This window comes from Polyodon spathula, chromosome 5 (assembly GCF_017654505.1).
Source record: "Polyodon spathula isolate WHYD16114869_AA chromosome 5, ASM1765450v1, whole genome shotgun sequence".
Lineage (NCBI taxonomy): Eukaryota > Metazoa > Chordata > Actinopteri > Acipenseriformes > Polyodontidae > Polyodon > Polyodon spathula.
The window spans coordinates 71,985,566-72,009,145 of record NC_054538.1 but is presented as its reverse complement, the minus strand read 5'-3'; the positions used below and the strand labels follow the sequence as shown (position 1 = coordinate 72,009,145).

The 23,580-nt window shown below is 36.2% G+C and overlaps 1 protein-coding gene across 2 annotated transcripts in view; it reads right to left on the bottom strand.

The window, feature by feature from the left end:
- hace1 (HECT domain and ankyrin repeat containing E3 ubiquitin protein ligase 1) overlaps positions 1–23,580 on the bottom strand; it is a 45,637-nt gene that overhangs the window by 8,871 nt on the left and 13,186 nt on the right. The window contains exons 9-20 of one of the 2 annotated variants that reach the window (XM_041251258.1): positions 21,048–21,149; positions 20,840–20,946; positions 19,049–19,301; positions 14,608–14,948; positions 13,482–13,550; positions 12,945–13,032; positions 10,094–10,205; positions 7,215–7,312; positions 5,502–5,589; positions 4,089–4,238; positions 2,267–2,463; positions 461–592 (exon numbers count right to left, since the gene is read on the bottom strand). In XM_041251258.1, the coding sequence (XP_041107192.1) occupies positions 461–592; positions 2,267–2,463; positions 4,089–4,238; positions 5,502–5,589; positions 7,215–7,312; positions 10,094–10,205; positions 12,945–13,032; positions 13,482–13,550; positions 14,608–14,948; positions 19,049–19,301; positions 20,840–20,946; positions 21,048–21,149 (1,737 nt within the window). The remainder of the gene's footprint in view (positions 1–460; positions 593–2,266; positions 2,464–4,088; positions 4,239–5,501; positions 5,590–7,214; positions 7,313–10,093; positions 10,206–12,944; positions 13,033–13,481; positions 13,551–14,607; positions 14,949–19,048; positions 19,302–20,839; positions 20,947–21,047; positions 21,150–23,580) is intronic. The other variant, XM_041251259.1, reaches the window with a different exon arrangement.

Sequence of the window (23,580 nt, the reverse complement as noted above, 5' to 3'; positions counted from 1 at the left end):
GCTAATAGATCCGGCTTGTTTTGTGCTGATGTCATGTTCATACCTATACTATTTCTGTCAGCACAACGATTGCCCAAATGCTCGCAAAGTACTGGCTAACTTGGGAAAACATGGCTTCGACTTTCACAAATTCTGCTCATCATACATGCCAGTGACATTATTAATCAGAAACCAGAACTGCTACGCATCATATTCCACATGTAAAGTGTGTATGCTGAGATCCCCCCCTCCCCCCCTCCCGATGTTTCAATGAAAAACTAATTTTTTACCTATTTTATCCCTATTTTAATAATGTAAAATAAACTCTGAAAAATTCCCCAATTTTTAAAAGATAAAAACTGAAAACACGGAACACTAACTATAAGCCTCATGTTCTGTGCATGGGATAACATGCATTCACAGGATAGGATGTACTGGAATGCTTGCATCAGTGACTTTCCAGCAGCTTTCATTGACTTACCAATTCATATTCATCGAACAACTGTACCAGAGAGGGCAGGATGAAGGTGTGGAAGCCCTGCAAGAAAGCATTAATCTGTGGCTGAATAGCTCGGGTCATCCGTAGTTCAGTTACAAGCTGGACATACTCTGCCTAAAAGAAAAAAAAAAAGAATAGAAAACTGAACAGCCAGTAAGTATTTCAGAAAAATGTATTATTGTAGTATTAGTAGTACCCCACATTGCACAGCTTTATTTCCTTTCTCAGAGTAGCCATGCTTCACAGAGCGAGTCTACCGACTCAGCAATCCCGCCTCCCTTCAGCTGAACTGAAATTGACCCATGCATGTCTCAAGTCTCTGTGCAGCAACACAATGGAAATTCAATATACTTAACACAGTATGAAAAGCATACCTCCACATGACTAAAAAAAATAATGAAAAAGTAATAGAATATATTTTTCTGTTCTGCTCTTTCTCAGTATGCATAAATTTGCCTTTGCATATAAATTAAAAACAAAAAAACAAAACAAAAAAAAAACACTGATTCCCCTGTTTGGCTCCCTCTTGCTTATCTGATATTTATTTATTTCAGAGACGTTATTCTTCTTTCAAAAGCTAGGACCCAAGAGTAATAACTCTGTCATTCTCGAGGCAAGTTTGAGTTACCCTAAAGACTTGTGACAACAGAGACATCTACCATGGCTAAGCAATCAGTTACTATCTGGTCCACTGGGGACTGTTCAAAGGTTCATTCGTTAGCCAGGAATTCAAAGCAGCATCAAATACGTGTACATAAACACGTATTTTCATTGAAATTATAAAAACATGATTACTGTTCAACATAACATATTTTTAAACTATATGTTAATATTTTATTCCACTTATATGGATTATCTGTAAGATAATAGGATTTTAAATCAAATACGTAAGGTTTGAACCTGTTAAGATCAAAATATACCCTTCATTACAGCCCCATGAGCCACCAGCAACAGTTAATACAATACTTAATACAGTATTTTTTGGTTTAACTGGAACTTGGCTTAGGTTGATTCTCAAAAATCTGTTAACTGTATAGAATCTGAATTCCAAGTAAACTTGTTATGTTTATTATCACCATTATATAAAAGAGTGACATCTACAACTATGGCAAAACGTTTAAAATAACAGTTTGTTAACATCTGATTTGGTCACTTGTTTAACACACATTCCCGAGGCTGAATTTTAAAGTAAAGAACACTGTAGTTAAATTATGATGTTTCTCCCATCCGGACACCCAAAAAACAGCCGTTTGCTAGAAGGACATGAGTTGCAGAGAAAGAAACACAAGTATAAACCAATACACAGAGAAATTCATGTGAGTGATGCTTGATGTATTGGTTGGCGCTCTGGAACTATTTGTTCTATTGACTTGAAACCTTGAAGGTATAAAATCCATCCAATGGGCAAATTGTTGTGTGACCCTGACTTTGACCTCCTTTTCAATATGGCTGTCTGAAAACTATCTTGTTCTCAATACCACAATTGCTCCGAAATGTCCAAATTCATTTCTTTCAAAATATACCAAGATTAGATTTTGGAGATGATCTGATCAAAGCTGACTAGTGGCTGAAGTGTTCAGTATTTTATATGCTACTGTAATAAAATCTAAATTAAAAAACACAACATTTCCACTCCTTAACATAATAAATGCAGTAAGAATATCTAAATTATGAATGCAGGTTAAATAGTAAAATATTTTAATACTACATGATTGTACTGTATGTCCAGTTCTGAAAATTATGTTCACTTTCTCCCACATTTCTAAGTACAGGAACTACAATTTTTACCTTATTGTTCTGGGTAACAAGTATACTGATTCCACCAGGTTTCAAAGGTACCTCTTCCATAGCACCAAATACGTCTGTCTCAACTGAGAAGGTGAGCTCCAGACCCAAGTCACTGATATCATTGTCCAAAATCCACTGGAGGTTTTTAGCGTATTCTGGGTCAATAGAGGCCACATCCTGGTAGTTGACAGGAATCCCTGTAAATTAAGATTGAAAGACAGGGGGTGCCACTTAAACATTGTGATTACAGATTGATTACTGAAATATTTCCTATAATAAATCGCTAGTTTCAAGGGCACTTTAAAGTGTTCTATATTAATTTCTATTCTATTTAGAATTGTATACAAAATATCTGCAATATTTGCATAGCGAAAAAAATACAAAAAAAAAAAAACATTGGGACCATCTTCAGCATTTATACATCTGTTTTACAGGGGAATAAAAGAAAATTACAATATAGTATAAAGGCGTTGGTTTGACAGGAAAGATCTTGCATTTGGTTGATTAAAAGAGTTAAGCCAGACAGCTGAAAATGTTTGACGCCAAACAAATGAGCAGATTGGCTCTTTGGAAACAAACAGGCTGACACTGGATAATACTGCTTGGTAGAAAATGAGCAGAAAGCTGTTGAAAAATGAATCTTGGTTAAAATTAACATGGAAATGTGATCAAATGAATCTACTAGACTTATCCAGATGACATAAAGCAATGTAAAAATTTAAGAGCTGTGTTGGGAAATGTAAAATGAATGGAGCAGTAATATAAAATGAATGGAGCAGAATGAAAAATGCAGTTGTCTGTCTGTGCCATTAACACACACTCTCGTCCTTTCTCTCTAACTCAGTGCACTGCACCACCAGTTTGCATACCAAGAACAGCCAGCACCATCAGCCAAGATCTTCCTTTCTTAAATAAAATACTACCTATTACTTAGCAGATGGCTCTTATAATATGCTGTATAATCAGGTCACTAGACATAGAGATCACTTTTGTATACAAAATATAGCATTATGGCTACAAGTTTGTGTTCATGTACAATAGCTGATCACAGCCACAACTGTGAAATACAACTTTTTTTTTTCTCCCAGTGTGCTGAGCTTGGGTTACAGAGGCTAACCAAGCAACATGTATTGTACATATAATCTAAAAATATATACCTTTGCATCAATCAATAGTAATTTAGAGGTATAGTAATCTAATGTTAAAACACAAGACATCTGGTACATTTATAGATTTATTTCAATATTTCAAATCCCTTAAAAGCAATGTTTATAGCAAATGCTAAAGTTAGCCAATAAAGATTATATTTAGACCAGCTGTTTAGTCTTAGCTAAGGAAAGACAGACCTCTAGTGGCAAAATAGCACATGTGTTTCTGGCAGTGGATCTCAAACAATTTTCCAGGTGGCATTCCTTGTGAGTCTGGTACAAACCCTTTGCAAAAGCCACTGCCAGTCTGACTTACTGTTACATGTTTGTGCAGTACACACAGTAGATAATAAAAAAAAAAACATGTTTGATACAAATTAACTTGAGCCATAACACCCAGGCATTAAAAAAGCAAGACTGCTCTAACTTGTTGTGTAAATGTATTGATAAAGGAAATATAACCAGGGCTTTAAACAAATCTTTAAAAATATTAAAATAAATTTATGTTGTACAGTTTGAACCATTCCAGATTTTACTGTGAGCTTAATTTGCCACCTTGATGAAACACAGAAATGGAGAAAAGTTGCTTGACACCACAGTCCAGAAACATATGCTTGGACTCACAAATTCCAGCAGAGAACAAGAGAATACAAATAATAAATTATGCATCTTACCAAGTATGTGCTTGTAGAAGGAGCGAGTGAAATAAATATTCACCAACTGTCGGTGATAAAGAGCCAAGCCCAGTATCTGCCCTGCAAATCGGAAGTAGTTCAAGTGGTCTGGATTGACAGAGGAATTGCTGTTTGGCTGGAATGTAGTGCCTATATTGAAGAGAAACAAAAAAAAACAACACAAGTTAACATATGCAAGTCTACAAAGTCTACATGTTCATGGGGGTTTCTCCCCCCCCCCCCCCCCCCCAGGCATTACAAAAAAACAGAACTGTAGGTGTTTCTCATCATGCCAGTACTACCCTGAAGTTGCAACAGATGGCTTGCGTGGAATAAATAACTAAGTACCACACAGGTGTATGACACGGCTGTATCCAAGAAGCACACTGGAGAGGAGTTTTTAATACATTTGGATGTAGTACATACAGTACATAGATCTACAGTATGTTAAACAATATACATGCATACAAGTGCCTACACTATATGTTTAAACAGACTGACACACACAGAGAAGATACAGGAGTAGAAAACGTCTGAAATCTGTACAGCATATTGCATGGCGAAAGCTTGGCACTTATATCAGAAAAAACTACACGGACCACCATGGGGCACTTGCAGTTATTCTGCAAATTAGGCTGAATAACCAATGAGCCCCTGAAGGGAAAAACTGATTGTTTACAGCCATCCTCAGTAATGAAATGGCACAGCACTCCAAGAAGTATTTTATTTGGCAAGTACAATATACAGTATGGAATAGAAAGTGCTCTTAAATCTTAAATAAAAACAACTGGAATTTAGGATTTACTTATTAAAAGCTGAATTCTAGGACTGAAGTTTTCATATGCTCAGCAACACAACAATATTGTGTCATTCTCCCAGTCATTCTATCTTGAATTTGATTCCAAAACAACATCCTTTTAAAACGTATTGACTTGAGACTGATACATTAATACTGCACATTTCTTTTTTAAATTGAATTAAGGAGAAAAATGCTACAGGCACGATGTGACTCTTGCATATAGAAAACCATTGTTAACTATGAAATGATACAGTCTACCAGAGAGTCGTCTCAAGTTTCTCTGTACAAGATTACAAATCAGTATGTGAACATCTGCTAAGTTCAAACACCATCAAGAGCTACTTTCGTCACACATTTGCAGACAGTAGGGGAAGTAACTCTATCTCGTATCTCGTAGCTCCAGTGGAGAATATGTAATACACAGATTACATACAACCAGGCAATGTACAGGATTTTACTCAATGATATTAAAAGGTAATAAAAAAATGTCATTTATGACACAAGACAAATTCTTGAAGGGATCTGTTTTGAGTATAAAATTGTAAAATGCTGATGGTATACACTGAACTGTGCTGGCTAAGTACCTCCAGTAAGATTCAACACTTATGACTTACCATCAGCTGACTGAGTAAAGAGCGCATAGTCTGGATTAATGATCTCATTGGAAAGGATGTCAAACCATTCCCTCACAACTCCTTGACCCTGTTCAGAGAAACAAATGAAAGAAATACACTTAAAAAATAACATCAAAAATGTGAAAACTTATACTATTGAGAATGTGGGAAAAATGGGAGGGTGCCAAAATGCCTAAGGAGAAAACTTGTCTTACTTTGAAAATGTACAGATAATTTAGCTCATTTTATAATCTCTTTATCACTCACTGACACACGCACTCTCACATCCGCTCGCTCACTTTTCCATACACATGGACTCTCACACACTCGCGCACTCACTTTAGGTAAAACCCTACCTAATATACCTATTACTTATTATATAAGTACCTCTGTAGATTTTTACAGTGTAGAGAGGAGCAGGTATTTAAAAAAAAAAAAAAAAGCATTGTAGATATGCTTGTGATGTTGTTTCATGACCATGTAGATGTCTGTTTTACAGGGAGATAAAAGAAAAGCACAATACAGTATAAAGAATTTGGTTTGACAGGAAAGATCTTGCATTTGGTTGATTAAAACAGTTAAGTCTTAAAAACCCTGACAGCTGAAAGTGTTTGACGCCAAACAAATGAGCAGATTGGCTCTTTGAAAACGAACAGGCTGACACTGGATAATACTGCTTGGTAGAAAATGAGCAGAGAGCTGTTGAAAAATTAATCTTGGTTAAAATGAACATGGGAATGTGTTAAAATGAACTTGACGGTACTTGAAAATAAAGTTTTACGAATTGAACTGCCCTACTCATGTAGTAATGTAAAAATGCAGTTGTCTGTCTGAAGCACTCTCTCAATAGCAATTTAGAGGTACAGTAATCGAATGTTAAACCACAAGACATCCGGTACATTTATAGATTTATTTTAATAAATATTTATTTTTATGCTCTTGGCAGCAAGAAGTAAACAATTGCGATTAGGATACACAACTCAAGCTGTCAAATAGTGAGCTCTACTGGCTAAAGTCACTTTCAGATTTGGGAAGCCAGTCACAATCTGGGAATACCCGGCCTATTTATTTACTGTTTTTGCCTGAAGTACACAAAAGATTATTTTATTTATTTATTTTTTAAATCTTAAACTATTGTTTTGTAGTATATTTTGTGGGGTTAAGTAAGGCCTTCAAAACCAACTCTACAGTGTTACACACACTGGCTTTGATTATGTTTTGCAAAAGAAGGCGCATCCGAATACTTGTCCTAATTCTGAAGACAATGTTATGTGATAAACATTTCATATCTCAGTAAAGTACTGCACCACAAATTGAATGTACTCTGCGGTAAACACCTATTATTGGACTTCCTTGTGACTTTCTTTACTGCTGATGCACTGTGTTATTAACCAGGTTTATTGAGATTATTTTTAGGTTCACTCAGAAAAATGTAGGCCCACCAAAATTCCAATGGTCCGTTCAAAAAGTTAATTTCTAACCCTGCCTACAACCTGTTCTAAGTGACCTGAGAGGAAATCCACTGAAGTCCACTTTACCTCAAGGTCTAATGGGTACTTTTGATATACTAAAAGGAGCCAGAGGACAGTAATCTGTTATCTATTTACCAGTTTCTATATTCCTGTCTGTAAGCTTGGCTCAGTCGTCCCTGCTAGTCGTCTCATTTAATTCTCCTCTCTTGTCAAAGCACTTTTTTTTAATGTTTTTACCCACCATTCCCTCTTCACCATGGAAACGCACTGCAATCCCTTGCTTCAGTTTCTCATTACTTGATTTAGACACAACTTCACAGCTGCTCCGGAAAATGGATTCTGCAAAGTAAAAATCGTTAATAAGATTTTTTTTTTTTTTTTGGTGTTAGCAAAAATAAATATGTATTTCTTTAAAACAAATTAAGTTCTTAGATCAGATGACCACGTTGCTTAAATTCAGCATTCCCAATTCCCAGCAGTGCATAACTAATATTCATTTGGCTTTTCAATTTTGGAATCTTAATTAACATCCTGACTTGGATGATATTTGTTGTATAACGTTAGCAAACAAATAAATCCTGTATGGGTCTTTAAAAACAAATTAAGTTCTTAGAATAATTAGTGACCCACTTGCTTATAAAATTCAAGCGATTTCAAAAAAAAATATTTCCAGAGTTGTAACTAATATTCATTTGGCTTTCTCAATTTTGGAAATCTGAATTACTAATAGAGCGACGTTGGATGATATTTGTGTTAATCATAAAAAAAAATAAAAAATAACAGCTTCAAATTTCAAAGTGCCCACAGCAATGTTCTCACGCTATTAATAAAATAGTTTATTTTATCAGTGGTGTTTCATTAATGTCTGTGTCTGTATATCCTCCATAAAGTGCATTCACTACTTTATTCATTATATATTTTTTTTAGTCTCACATTCATTTTTGTTTAGACTATTCCCTGATGTCCTATTTTTCTCATGCCGATCACAGAGTTTTCAAGATGCAGGTAATTAGGCAGAAATAGTAAACATGTAATTGATATTCCCCTTTATCAAACCCTACTGTGGTTCATTTTGAAGTTCAACATATATTTCTGTTTCTCTGGTATTGGAACATCTGAACTGTGTTGTCTCTTTATTCTCATCTTCTGTAAAATACATGCGATTTAAGCTTAATCTCTTAATACATTTCCAAAGAGAATTTCAGGCATTAAATAATGAAGTTTGTTCCTTTTGATATTAAGTGTTGAGATTAATCCTGGTCTGATATTCTAGAGATCCATTAGTGATAATTTAAATATATATAATTATTTTACTGAAATGCTCTTTCACAGTTCATTTAAATATCTGCATTTAATAAACTTTAGGGTTAGGTTTACAACACCCCAATTTAACATAATTTGATAACAGCATTACTGAGTTTTAATTAAAGTCTTTTTGAAGCAATCCACTTATACAGTTTATTTATTTTTTTAAGTAAATTAAAAGAGGCGGTACAGATTATTAGACATAACATTGTGCAACATACAAATCTCCAATACTATTATAAATTAGTAACCTTATAGTCTTCATTAGCAAGTCAATTTTCAAGATAAAGGTTAATCAGGCAGAAACTTGTAAGAAATTAATCAAGCAGACAAATGTTATGGCTGGTGCCTTTATCAGTGTAATTGGTCATACACCAACCTCCAGAGTACCCTAAATGTCAGAATATAACATGCACTCTGTGGAACAAGCATGAGTGAATTGGGCTTAATCTCTTGTATAACACACATCTCTAGTGTACTTGTGTGTGTCAGAAACAAATAAAGTTGCACATTCACAAACCTGTTATAGGCAGTTGTTAATTTATTTAACAGTTTAGAAAAGTTAAATTTTTATAAAACTAGCAGACAGACTGGGACATGCATTGAAACTTTCTAACACGTATGTATCTCAGATGGCTTCCTAATAAAACCAGTCACCAGCTGAATAATTACCATTGTCGGTAAGTGACTGACTGCGTGTATGTGACTGTTTCACTTGAGCTCCTCTGAGAAATAATGTGACTACAGTACAACAATCATATAAAATGCATTTGCAGGGTCTTTATTTTTTACATGTGCATTAGGAATAATGAATGGCAAGAGAATATAGAAAGCATCACTAACTTACTTTTACTTTTAAATATAATTGTCCTTCGAATGGTTGGTTCAGTTTTATCAACACCCATGTCAAACATCAGATTTGTGCAGTGTCCTGTATAACAGTATTTATGATCCAATTCAGACTTTGAAAGGGCTCTGCGCTAAGATGTGAGGTTTGTACACGCCAAGTCTAAAATGAAAAGCCTTTACTTAAAACAATGAAAAGTAAGATGATACTAAATGAACCATAAAAGGCATCAATCAAACTGTATACTGTAAACGGTGGATCGGAAAGCTTTCTGCTCTAGCTCTAAAAGACAGCAAGCTGCTGTGATCTAATGCAACTGAGCTGCCATAAAGTGAAACAAACTGTGATGAATGCTTGCAGAAAAGGAAGCCGCTCATTCCTCAAGCTAATTTGCATGCAAGCATTTACTCTATCTAAAAATAAATAAAAAGCATAGTTGGAGAAATGTAAATTAAACAGTTGACAGTATATATTTCTTATTATTTATGACAAGTCCAGGGTGTATCTTTCAACTGACTTTTTTTTTTATTTATTTTTTTATTGAATAAGCCTGGCTGCTGGAACGAAGACACCCCAGCAAATTAGATATAATACAGTCCCCAGGGCAACTAAACCAACACAGGTTAGTAAAAATATATCTGGACTAAAAAAAGAAACATATAACTACATTACATGTAAATGTATACAAAAGTTTTGGAGAGAAATTTTTATTAATGTTTACACTTATTACTAATTCCTCATTTCCACTGTTTGGCGCTACAATCAAGAGAGCGTGTCAGTGCTTTTTTTTTTCCTCCAAACCTGGCCAACCTTATAAATTCTTGCCATGCGTCAAAGGTCACTGGGGGATTGTGCGAGCATATTGTGTTTTGCTAAATACATTTAACCATACGCTCATAACTAATTTTTTCAGGATATCTTGAAAATCGTGAATTTGCGGTGGGCTAGGTGGCTGGACAGCACAGTACCTCTGTGAACAAGCAGGATGTCATTCTCATTGACCGGCCTGTGGACCATGTCAGAGTCAGGCTGGCCTGCATGGAGGTGCTCATAGAACCAGTCACATCGGTCTTTGAAGGGCTGCAGGAAAAGAGGGCATGAAAAACGACAGCTTCCTAGCGAATGCTAATTAACTTTTTAATTTCAAACAATTAGCCCCATTTTGGTAATTTGAAATCATAACTACAGAAAATGTTAATTACAGTAATTACAATAAAAAAGAAAGAAGAAACAGGTCTGGAAGTTGAGCGTATTATTTAAAAATCAACACATTTACTTAAAATATATTATAATACATAACTTGGATAAGGAATCTTTCTTAACATGCATATTTTAGTTCAGGGAAAACAATTAGGCCAAAACAACAGAACACAAATTACATGTTCAAAAGACAGGACACCATTTCCTTTGATGGTAGTTAACCACTTGGTGCCAAACCGAAACAAAAAAGTTAGTTCCCAAAAGTAATCTTCTTTCTTAAGTCTAACTACTTTTTTCCCATCCTCTTGTTTTGTTTTCATTTTGTTGTTGCGGTTTCAAATACATAGTTATAGAGTATACAGTGGCTCTCAAAAGTATTCACCCCCTTGGACTTTTCTACATTTTATTGTGTTACAATACGGAATCAAAATTGATTTAATTAGAAGTTTTTGCCACTGATCAACACAAAAAAAGTCCATAATGTCAAAGTGAAAAATAAAATCTACAAATTGTTCTAAATGAATTACAAATACAAAACAGAAAATAATTGATTGCATAAGTATTCACCCCCCTGAGTCAATATTTGGTAGAGGCACCTTTGGCAGCAATTACAGCCATGAGTCTATTTGGATAAGTCTCTACCAGCTTTGCACATCTGAATACTGCAATTTTTGCCCATTCTTCTTTGCAAAATTGCTCAAGCTCCATCAAGTTGGATGGGGACCTTTGGTGAACAGCAATTTTCAACTCTTTCCACATATTCTCAATTGGATTGCGATCCGGGCTTTGACTGAGCCACTCCCAGACAATGACCTTTTTGTTTTTAAGCCACTCCAGTGTGACTTTGGCTGATGGTTGGGGTCATTGTCCTGCTGAAAAATGAATCTTCTCCCAAGTCCCAGGTCTCTTGCAGACGTCAGCAGGTTTTCCTCCAAGATTTCTCTGTACTTTGCTGCATCCATTTTGCCCTCTATCTTCAAAAGTTTTCCAGGCCCTGACGCAAAGAAGCATCCCTATAGCATGATGCTTCTACCACCATGCTTCAAGGTAGGGATGGTGTTCTCAGGATGATGTGTGGTGTCAGGCTTGCGCCAAACATAGCGCTTAGCGTTGAGGACAAAAAGCTCTATTTAGGTCTCATCAGACCATAGAATCTTCTTCCACTTGGTCTCAGAGTCTCCCACATGCCTTCTAGCAAACTCTAGCTGAGATATGATGTGAGTTTTTTTCAACAATGGCTTTCTTTTTGCCACTCTCCCATAAAGGCCAGTTTTGTGAAGCACCCAGGCCATTGTTACCGTATGCACAGTGTCTCCCAACTCAGCTGTGGAAGACTGTAACTCCTTTAGAGTTTCAATAGGCCTCTTGGTGGCCTCCCTGACTAGTGCCCTTCTCGCACGGATACTCAGTTTTTGAGGACAGCCTGCTCTAGACAAATTCACAGTTGCCATATTCTCTCCATTTCTTAATAACAGACTTTACTGTGCTCCGGGGGATATTCAATGCCTTGGAAATGTTCTTATATCCTACCCCTGATTGGTGCAGGGAACTTTATTCCAGATTTGCTTTAAATGTTCCTTCGTCTTCATGATGCAGTTTTCGTTAGGAAATGTACTATCCAACTGTGAGACCTCCCAGAGACAGGTGTATTAAACCTGAAATCATTTGAAACACCTTAATGGCACACAGGTGGACTCCATTCAACTAATTATGTGACTTCTAAAGACAATTGGTTGCACCAGAACTTATTTAGGTGTGTCATAGCAAAGGGGGTGAATACTTATGCAAGCAATTATTTTCTCTTTTATATTTGTAATTAATTTAGAACAATTTGTAGATTTTATTTTTCACTTTGACATTATGGACTTTGTTTTGGGTTGATCAGTGGCAAAAACTTCTAATTAAATCCATTTTGATTCCATGTTGTAACACAATAAAATGTGGAAAAGTGGAAAAGTCCAAGGCGAGTGAATACTTTTAAGAGCCACTGTAGGTAGGGCTTCTGATTTTCGGTTTTAACCGATAAAAACCAACAAAACACCCCGATACCAAAATAATGAAATCGGTGTATAGTCAATAAAAACCGCAAAAACTGGAAATGGTTAATTAAGAGATTACGATGGACTGAAAACCAGAAGACCCTGTGGCCCTCAAGAACTGGAGTTTGACACCCCTGCTATAAAGGGATTATGACTGGTGAATCCTTGCAATACCATAAGAGAGTAAACTGTATAAGCTACCCTTTTGAAATTTAAATAGATAGCCTTTTGGAAGAAAGGTGACAGCTTAATAACTTTACACCTGCAAGACTGCAGAACAGCAGCAGCAAGTCTTTCATATGCTCCTGTGAAAAGCTGGGGTCTTTTGTTCAGCATTAACTGGCTCATAAACCAATGTTTTTTTTTTTTTCCCAATTACAGACTTTGAAAAGAGCGGAGTCATCCAGAAAAAAAAAGACCTAACATTAAACTTCAATTTTGATAAACACTCTCTATAGATTTGTCTCTTGACCCTCAAAAAGGATAAGCGGAAAACTGTTTTAGATTAGAGTCATTTAATCTTGGACAGAATTGACTTATTCAGCACAACAGATACTGCATTCAAATAAGGGTGCCGTACCTGGGCTTTTATGATATGCATAAACCGGGACATCAATTCAGGACACTCCAGGAGGAAATGAAAATGGTTGAATATTATTTTGGGGTTTCTGAAAAAAAAAAAAAAATGCAAACAAACATGCTTTTTATGACAGAAAGAAAAGTTTGCTTTTTGGACACAATTGTATCACCTGCCATAGCACAGTCAATAAGTTGTAGGGCCACTGTGGGCATAAATATCTACAATGAATCTGAAAGGTTACTGCACATTGTTCTGGGGGGGGGGCATATGGGAAGTTGGGGAGGAGGGTTTTCAATCTGTTCTACAGACTTTTATATAACTGGTATGCAAGTTTCCAATTTTGTAGGATTCAGAAAGGGGCAATGCCAGCCTTGAAGGTGGCACGTTGAATGTGGAGAGGGCTGGACCAAAATAAAGTTTAATAATGCATTTCTGACACGTACCACGTTTTATGTCCTGCACATACTCAATGCGACCACCTCCAATTTCACAAATGTTGTTTGTGTATATGGGAAATCTGAATATATACACACATACCTGGTAACAAAGCACTTCAGAACTTCATCATGCCTGCAGACAAATTCTATAAACCGCGGAGACGTCATTCTGTAGAGGAAAGTACAAGCAACAAAATCCTTCATAAAAATGTTAATAAAACTGTATGTCAAGTCTTCAGATTGAAAAGCATCTGGAAGTAAACATACACAATGTAAAGTGAGAATCAAAGTCAGAATTGTTATTCTAGTGCAGGGGTGTCAGACTCCAGTCCTCGAGGGCCACATGGTCTTCTGGTTTTCATTCCAACTTAAGCTCTCAATTAACATAATTGATTTAATTATTTGTTGAATTTTACATATTTAATATTTTTCAAGGTCTTTTACAGTTGATGGTTTTAAAAATGCACTTGATTCAAGGTACACTACCTATGAAACATTTTGAAGCCTGAAAAGTGTTAAATGTGTCCAGTTAATGAAATAACTAGACCAATTAAGTAACTGACAGCTAGGGTGGAACAAAAGCCAGAAGACACCGCAACCCTCCAAGAACTGAGTCTGACACCCCTGCTCTGGTGGTTAACTAAATTTAAGGAAATTGAGGGGAGATTAGTCTACACCAGGGGTGATTAGCTTAGCTTATTCATTTTACTTATAGCCACCATGCTGAAACAGTCCCACACTATCCTCTTCTTCAGACACACAGGTCCTGTTTGAACTTGCTTATTTCATAAGTAACAAGTATATTAATAACAATAATCCCCCACCATGACTACATTATTCATTTGTCTTGCAGTTCTTCAAATGCCTGTATGTGTGACATTACATATTTGAGCCTCAACTAGATCCCCCATCTGGAAAAATTGTAGTTCAAAACAATGATGGAAAAGACTTCTCCAGTGGTATTCACTTAACTTCACGGGTCTGACTGATGACCTTTCATCAACTGAGAGTTTTTTTTGAAGCAATAAAATACAAATTATTAACACGCATGTTTAGCTTTGGAAAGAATAAAAAGTAGGAGCTCATTTTTGCTGATGTCTTTCTCAAGACCTGGATTCAAATCACAAATAAAAGGAGCCTTAATAGAACACTGGTCCACAGCACAGAACCAACACACAACTTCAAGCTAGGATTTTGAACACAGTTGGTACTTTGTCAGCTCTTACCCCTGAGGCATCTGACAGGAGCAGCACATGTAAAAGGCTTGGATGACAGCACTGAGCCTGCTCGCAGTCATGGAAATGACGTCTTCACCATCGGCATAGCCTTCCTGATTCTCAAGGATTGTATCTGGGATCAGTTGCCCTTGGTTGTTGCTTTTGGCTATCGCAGACTGGAGTCCATTCTCTCCTAAAGCAGGGGAGGAATTGGAATCGGCCTCCCTCTGCTTCAGTAAAATAGAGGTGATATTGGTGGCACCTGAATCGGGGTCCTTTTGGTTTTTCTCCAGTTCGGTTGCTATCAAAACCATCCATTCATCTAAGGAGTGCCAGAGTAATTCCAAAGGCTTCAAATACAAAAAATAAATAAAATAAAGCAATGATTCAACTTGCTTCCTTTTTCTATAGTGTTACAATAAATGGAACTGCAATATACATATCCTATTTCCATTCTTAAACCTCTCTCTAACTTAAAGACTTAGGGGTAGATGTACTAAAGTGTTATGCCTGTTGCAATAGTCACAAACCAGCCACAAACGAATTGGAAGTCTAGGATGAAATGCACTTGCAACAATGCTGTTTGAGACTTTAGGGAATGCTTTGCGGCAGCAATTTTTCTTTGCGGTTCAACCTTAGATGAATATGTAATTATGGGCATTCCTGCATAAATTTGCAAAAAGGGGACGGAGATAGTGCAAACAGAGGTTTACAAATATTATAACGAGATGTACTAAAGCTGCTGGCAATTGCAACACTTTTAATTGCATCAGTTTGTTAAGAATTTTTGAAAGCATGTTTTAAACAGTCGCAATTGTTGGAGGCATTTCCCATTACATTCTTGTGCATTGCCAGTTGTGCTCAATGCATTTTTGAGGCAAACACCCAAGTACCTAATTTTCACTAAAGTTAAGGTGTACTTATAAGCCTTGAAAACACATTTCAATGACATTTCAGTGACATTTCTGGTTTTCCCAGCATGTTGGGAGCAATAGACTGCACACATGTGCCACTAACCCCTCCATCTCATTCTGAGCATCTCTATAGGACCATGATCTATTGTGTGTTAATTGTCTAAGCTACTAAAGTAGGCCAAGTTAAAAATAATAATTAAAATAAAATAAAAAACCCTAAAATCATTTAGTTTCAATTTAAAAAAATATTTTATTCACATTGTACACCAATGTGTACGATGCAGCAGCATGATTTATTTTGTGTTACCAGTAGACTAAAGTAAAAAGAAAGTATGCTAGGTATTCACTTGATTTTACTACTGTACTGTACACTGTTTAGGCCTGCTGTACAGATTTATCTTCTTGCACTGGCTCCCTGTGCAATTTCGAATTGATTTTAAGATTTTATTTTTAACTTCTAAAGCTCTGAATGGATTAGCACCCAGTTATTTACAAGAGCTGTTGATTCTATACACTCCTAAGCAGAATCTTAGATCTCAGGATGCAGGGCTCTCTGTTATTTCAAGGGTAAATACTAAGAGTATGGGAGGACGGGCCTTTTCTCAGAAGCCTCCTATATTATGGAACGCGCTGCCTTTTTCTGTCAGAGAAGCTAGGAGTCCTGACAGATAGATTAAAAAAACAGTATTAAAATAGGTCAAATGAAGACGAAACAGAATGCACTGTACAGATGACATTTACATTAAACAAAAACAATGTTATTTTGATTCTTCCACCATGTATAGATATTATCCTTCGGGCATCCTCTGTTGCAGCAAACCACAACTCAACTCCCACAATTTAATTGAAGAATGTCGCGCAACACGTCGCAATGTATGCTAGAAATCTGGCTAAGAAGACTCAACAAATATTTAAATCAGTATATTGCAGCTCTTTTCATGAACATATTTTATCTTAGTACATACAACAAAATGTATAGTTTCTGAATTGTCGCAACGAAAATGCAAACTGCGGTGCGACCGGCCCATCTTAGTACACCCACCCCTTAGTATTTTAATATATTTTCTCTTTCCCTATAGTGCTTGCAATCATTGCAGATGGTTATGTAGCTTCTGTATTGAGTTACTATTATATTCTCTACATCTGTCTTTACCTGGCTTTGAACTTGTTTGGAGAATCCCACTAGGACCGAACAGCCATCCGCATACTATTCAAATTATATGACAATGTGACATTTTGTACTCTGCCAGTGTCACTTGCTCTCTGTCTTTATAAATGTAGAACCAACGGGGTTTGCAGAGCTCAAATGTTACATGCTATGAATGAAATGAAGGATGATCAGTCCCATCTCATAGGATTCTTCAACCTCAAAGCCACGATTTAAAGATAAATGTACCCAACAGAACCCAGAACGGCTCTGAATGACTGCAAACACCACACAGTTGAAAGTTAAATTTAAGAAAACAAAATGGCATTTTAAGCATATTAGTCTATAAAGGATAGGAAATATTCTAGCCCTGAAGCCAATAAGCACTATAGTCACAAGAGCCTAGAAACTTAAAGCTTAGCTATTAGTGCCCTCTTCTGGAAAAAAAATGGCATTAGCAGTATGCTTTATTTAAACAGCTGACATTCTGGCAGAGCAAATCTTAAGACTCAGCCAGAGACAGAGTACAAAAAAAAGCAATGGAAGAAATGAAGGCCTTAATTATTATGCTTTTGGGTGAATATTCTGGGTGCAGTGGTTATAACAACTGCAATCTGTTCAGTGGACTGGGGGAGGTCGAGTCACGCTTCCTCACTCAGACCACTTGCATACATTATCTATTCAGGGACATACCGTCATTTATATTGTCCCCTCAAAATAAATGCAGGTGTACTGAGCAAGCTGTATCATAAGAGCTTGCTCGTACTACATATTGAAAGGAATGACTATCTATCCAAGGGAAACAAGATATTTAGTAAGGAGACAGCCTGAGTTGGGTACCACAGGCTACACGTGGCTCAGTGTGATTCACTACTGTTATGAGTTATTGTACAGGGCTCCCTGCCTTTAACGTTTTCATGGGAGACTATTCTGATAACCCTTTTTCATAGAACAGTCAGACATGAAAATCTGTTTTTTATAAGGATAACCGAGCATACACACCAAGTAATATTATATTAAGAAACGTCCCGCTGACATAAATTAATGGGCACCACAGTATGATTTTATGTATACACACACACAATCATATACAGTACAGTATAAAATGATTAACCTTCCTGTCAAATAAAAAGATGGCCTCCAGTCAGTCACCTTTGATCAGATCAGCTCAGTATAAATTGAAAGAAATTAATTTAGCTGTTTCGCAGGGATTGTAGGGTTGGGAAGATCAAGGTCGCACAACAAATTGGTGGTTCCTACTCTGATACTTTTGCTGCTACTTTTACTCCTAAGATGTGCGTTTCAGGAAAACTACCTACAGTACTTCACTTCTGTAGGTGGGTCCATCATTTTGTACTCTCCGCAATGTTACAAGAAAAGCAGTAATTTTTATTTTGTTTGACATTGCAAGGAAGTTGTACAATGTCAACACTGCACACATTAATTCTAAATCGAAGGCAAAATTAAGTGCCCCCTAACAAGTGGACACAAGATTACTCCTGCAAATCACTTTATTAAGCAGAATGCAAATGGCAACTCAGAGTGATATCACATGTTTTACATTTTACTAGGGTAAATAAGTACCACTATTGATAATTGCCATATTATCTATCTATCTATCTATATATATATATATATATAGTGTGTCGTGTGTGTATATATATATATATATATATATATATATATATATATATATATATATATAACCAAGCCAACAAAAACAGAAATCTTAAAGAGATTATTATTTTCAATAAAGAACTTTCAGATTAAAAAACAGAAATCGCACAGGACCTCAGTGGAGCAAAGATTAGCTGTGCAATTTCACCTTTGGAAACGCTGAACAATAACCAGTCTATGACCGAGAACATATCTTTCTCATAGAACTTGTCGTTCCTTCAGTTGATTTTTCCCCCATCAGTACGTGACTGTATTGTTTAATACATTAGTGCAAGTTCAGAGACTAAACAGCAGATACAGTTTTGTATGTCAAGGTGTTAACAGTTTAGCGTTTTAACTTTTTAAACGTTTTTGGCCTAAATGTTTATTCGTTGTCATTATGCATGTCAAACATAGTTAACTTTACTGTTTAAACTGTAGGATAATTACTTTTATATTCAAAGTCACATTAAGTTGTTAAAAGTCAAACAAAAAAGCATTTAAAACAAAAACAAAACAGTATTACATTGGGGGAGTTATTTTGGTTGTAAAGGAGTTTATCTTCATAATTTAAAAAGAAATATCACAAAGGTTCTACATTGCACATCTAAGTCTGAAATATAAAAAGTTTTGAAAAAAGGCAGAACAGGAAATGAGTGATTGAAGGTTTATATTTTTTGGAAAAGTCATCCCATTTCTGAGAGACAGTGCATGGGTGAACTCAAAAACGTACTTCCTGTTCAGGAGTTGTCACAGTAGTGTTTGCATGCTCTGTGAAACTCATCTCTTTACCGGCATTGACGTCTTTCTTCACAACGTCATATACTTTTCTGACCTTGAAAACTTGACTTCTGGGTGTTTTATTTCCATTGTAACCCATGTCATTCCCATTGTTTGGAGAGGCAGGACCCAGGCGAAAGACATGACAAAAAATTCTCACAATCCGCAGGAGACTCTTCATCTGGGCTTCATAATTACTTGATAGACTAAAGGAAAGACACAAGGAAAAGATTAGCACCATCACCTCATGAGTTAAAGAGTAAACAGCTTCAAATCATTTTTTTGTTTTGTCTTTTTACCTTTGTAAGATGTTTACAATGCTTCTGCATGGCTCATCTTGCCATGAGTTCAGGAGCTGCTCTTTCGTGCTAGTTACCTACCATACACATATGTAACATACCGTACACTACATTAGTCAAAGTGTCTTTGTAGGAGATAAGAGCAAGCATCCTTTAGTGATCAGCTACTTTGGCTCAAGCACCCAAATGTGTAACTGGCAATACACAACCGAGCATTAAATGCTGCTCATGTTTACTGATGTAAAGACATTGGCTGATTACACTTTGAACCAGCCAAACACATTCCACATGTGATTTCTAACAACAGCTGTACAAGTCTGTAAACAAAGACCTGAAATTCACATTTCAAATATCACCTAAGGTAAGAGAACGACTGTATCAAGATTCAAAAAAACATTTTCAGACATCAAATTCCCTAAATGAAGTAGCTGCCATCTGTGTCAGGTAACCCATAGGGATAACAGTTATAATACCAGCTCTTTGTGAAATTTAAAAAGGACTACTCAATTATAGCAGACTACAGTAATAACCTTAACTGCAACTCTGGAATTACTTTAGTTTGCAACCTCCAAATTAGGCAGCAGTACAGTTACTTTGCAAGTATTAAAAAAATTGTTGCAGGTTTGCTATAGATAAAGACGCTCTTTAAATTTCTTATTGTCAGTCCATCACGTGATGCCACAGAGCAGGATCAGACATTGATGAAAGCAAATAGACCCCATTTTTCTCTTATACACTCCTAAATATTCTATCGAGCATACCAATCTTTCGGTTTAGGTTTGTATACGTTGTTCTCACTTTGACTAAACATTGCCACTATGCAGCAGGTATCAGGACCCTCCCACCTTAAGGGTGTAGCAAAGGAAGTGGGTAAAATTACCATCCCAGTACTTCATTTTTAATTACATCATTCCATAACTGTGTGTAGTAATAGTAACAAAACAACATATACACTTATATTACAAACTTTCAACTAGGAGTCTACTAGAAGTATTTCTGGATTATCGAATGTTTATTGTCTGGGTGCACACCTACTGAAAAATCCAGTAAAACAAACAGTGTTGTCCACTGAGCTCCACAAAAATTGTTTAAAAATAGTAAAGGGTTTAAATACAATAGGCTACAACACAAAGGGGAATTAGTTGTCCTTGCCAGAAGGTACTATAAAAAGGAATGTTTAACACAACACTACTTAAGCAATGTCTTAGTTTAACTGGAAAAACCCTACGATACAGTCAGTTTTTAGTTTTCGCAAATGACACCTATTTATGGTTTATTGAAAGAGTTTAGATATTTTTAAAAGGTGTGTTTGTGATTTTCAGGAGAACACTTGGCTCTTTTACAAACAAAAAGGTAGGACAGCTTTGCTGTAAAAATACACCAAGAAATTATATTTCATTGTAAAATTAAAACATGAACACAACAGAGTTAACTTAATTTCTTACCTCAAAAGTTTGTGCCCGTTTGTAGTGGCTACTTCAGCAAGACCAGTCAACATCCTCTGGTAGTGGCTTTCATTCTGTTGGGAGACGTACTCAAGAACTTGACGTAGCTAAAACACATAAATAAATCTGTCATCTTTCCTTTCTGCTTGACAAGTTCAAATACACAATTCAAAACCAGTTTTGTTCCACGTAAAGTTTAAAAAGATACCATATTCTCCTTAAAATCATCATTCTGTGTCATCTGGATGAGGCTCTGGAATAATCTTCCGTGATGCTGTATTAAAATCTCACATGTTTCTCCATAGCCCCCCTAAAGGAAAAGCAGAGGGTTGAGACCAACACTAAAGAAATGTAAATGCTTCAGCGGCTCTATTATTTCCCTGCCTCCACTACAACTGTATACATTACAAATACCCAGTACAATCATTAAAAGGTGTTTTATCTGTATCCTTTCTTACCTGGCTTTTGAATTTGGTATGGTCATTGTGTCTGTAATATTTTACTTATGTACTAACCTAGTATACTGTTTGTTCGAACCAAAATATTATACTAATAATACACTTGAAGAGGTTTCTGCTGCTATCCATGTAGCCAAAAGGACTAACGGTCATATTCAAACCCAACATTAAGAATTAAGGACTCACTTGAGTGTTCCATATGACAGTATAAAACTACACACATAGAGGTAGGTGTACTAAGATGGGCGCGTCACAGTGCAAACATACCGTGATTTGCATTTTTGTTGTGACATTGAGCAAAGTAAACATTTTGTCATACGTTAATGAAGAGAGCTACAATATAGCTACTTATATATTTGTTGGGTCTTCTTAGCGAGATCTCTTGCATTATACATTGGGAGAGTAGTGCGACAGATGAGTTGTGGTTTGCTGTAGCAGAGGGTGCCCGAAGGATAACATCTATACATGCAAGGGTGCAAGAATCAAAATACATGGCATTCTGTTCTGTCTTCATTTTAACAATTTTAATACATATGTATATATATATATATATATATATATATATATATATATATATATATATATATATATATATATATATATATATATATATATAAATGAAAAGCATTTTTTAAATTGAAACTAAATATTAGGGTTTTTTTTTTTTTTTTTTTTTTATTTTTTTATTTATTATTATTTTTAACTTGGCCTACTTGGTAGCCTAGACAATTAACACACTATAGATCATGGTCTTATACAGATGCTCAGAAACAGCTGGAGAGGTTAGTGGCACATGTGTGCAGTCTATTGCTCCCAACATGTTGGGGAAACCAGAAAAGTCATAGAAATTTGTTTTCAAGGCTTGTAAGTACAGCCTGACTTTAGTGAAAATTAAGTACTTGGGTGTTTGCGTCAAAAATGCATTGAGCACAACTGGCAACGCATGAGAAAAATCAGACTGGGAAATGTCAGCAACAACTGCAACTGTTTAAAAGATGCTTTCAAGAGTTCTTAACAAATTGGTGCAATTGTAAATGTCAGAATTGCCATCAGCTTTCGTGCATCTCATTATAATATTTGTGAACCCTCATATCTCTGCCCCCTTTTTGCGAATTTATGCAGGAACGCCCATAATTACAGTGCCAAGAAAGTTTGTGAACCCCACTGATAATTATGGAATTTTTCTTTTCTTAAATATCCAACAGGGTTTATATTAACCAATTCCATGTCTTTTGAAACAAAACGATGTATGAATTAGACAAACAATGAGTAACTAAGATTCAGGGTATGTGAAAAAGTAAGTGATCAGATGTTTAAATAATTAGGTAGATCTTCATGGGTGGGTTTGGGAGGCCCCACCCTATATAAAGATCAGAAACTTTGTGAATTTGGTCTTCACCATACATGTGTGTGGAAACACGTCATGCCACGATCAAAAGAAATCTGAGGACCTCAAAAAAACAGTTATTGATGCTCATCAGTCTAGAAAGGGTTACAAAAACCATTTCTCAGGATTTGCGCCTCTACCAATCCACTGTCAGTTAAAAGTTCAAAAACACAGTCACTCTATCCAAGAACAAACTGGAAAATCATGAAGGAAGTCACAAAGAACCCCAGAGCAACATCCAAGAATTTGCAGGCCACACTTGCCTTGGCTAATGTGAGTGTTCATGACTCAACTATTACAAAAAGACTGAACAAGAATGGTGTTCATGGAAGGATAGCCAGGAGGAAACCACTGCTCTCTAAAAAGAACACTGCTGCCCGTGTGAAGTTCGCCAAAGAGCACAGAGATGATCCACAAGACTTCTGGAATAATGTTCTTTGAACAGACGAGTCAAAGGTAGAACTTTTTGGCCTCAATGAGAAATGTTATGTTTGGTGAAAACCAAACGCTGCATTTGAACAGAAGAACCTCATCCTAATCGTCAAATATGGTGGTGAGAGTGTGACGGTTTGGGGCTGCTTTCCTGCCTCTGCACCTGGACTGCTTGCTATCATTGGCACAACCATGAATTCTGCATTGTATCAGAAGATTCTAGAGGAGAACGTCAGGTCATCCATCTGTGAGCTGAAGCTGAACCAAAAGTGGATCATGCAGCAAGACAATGATCCTAAACATACAAGCAGATCTACAAAAGAATGGCTGCAGAAGAAGAAATCCTGCATTTTAGAATGTTGAAGCAGTTATGTAAGGAGGAATGAGCCAAAATTCCTCAAAACCGATGTGAGGGACCAACAGTTCCAGGAAATGCTTAGTTGAAGTCATTGCTGCTCGAGGGG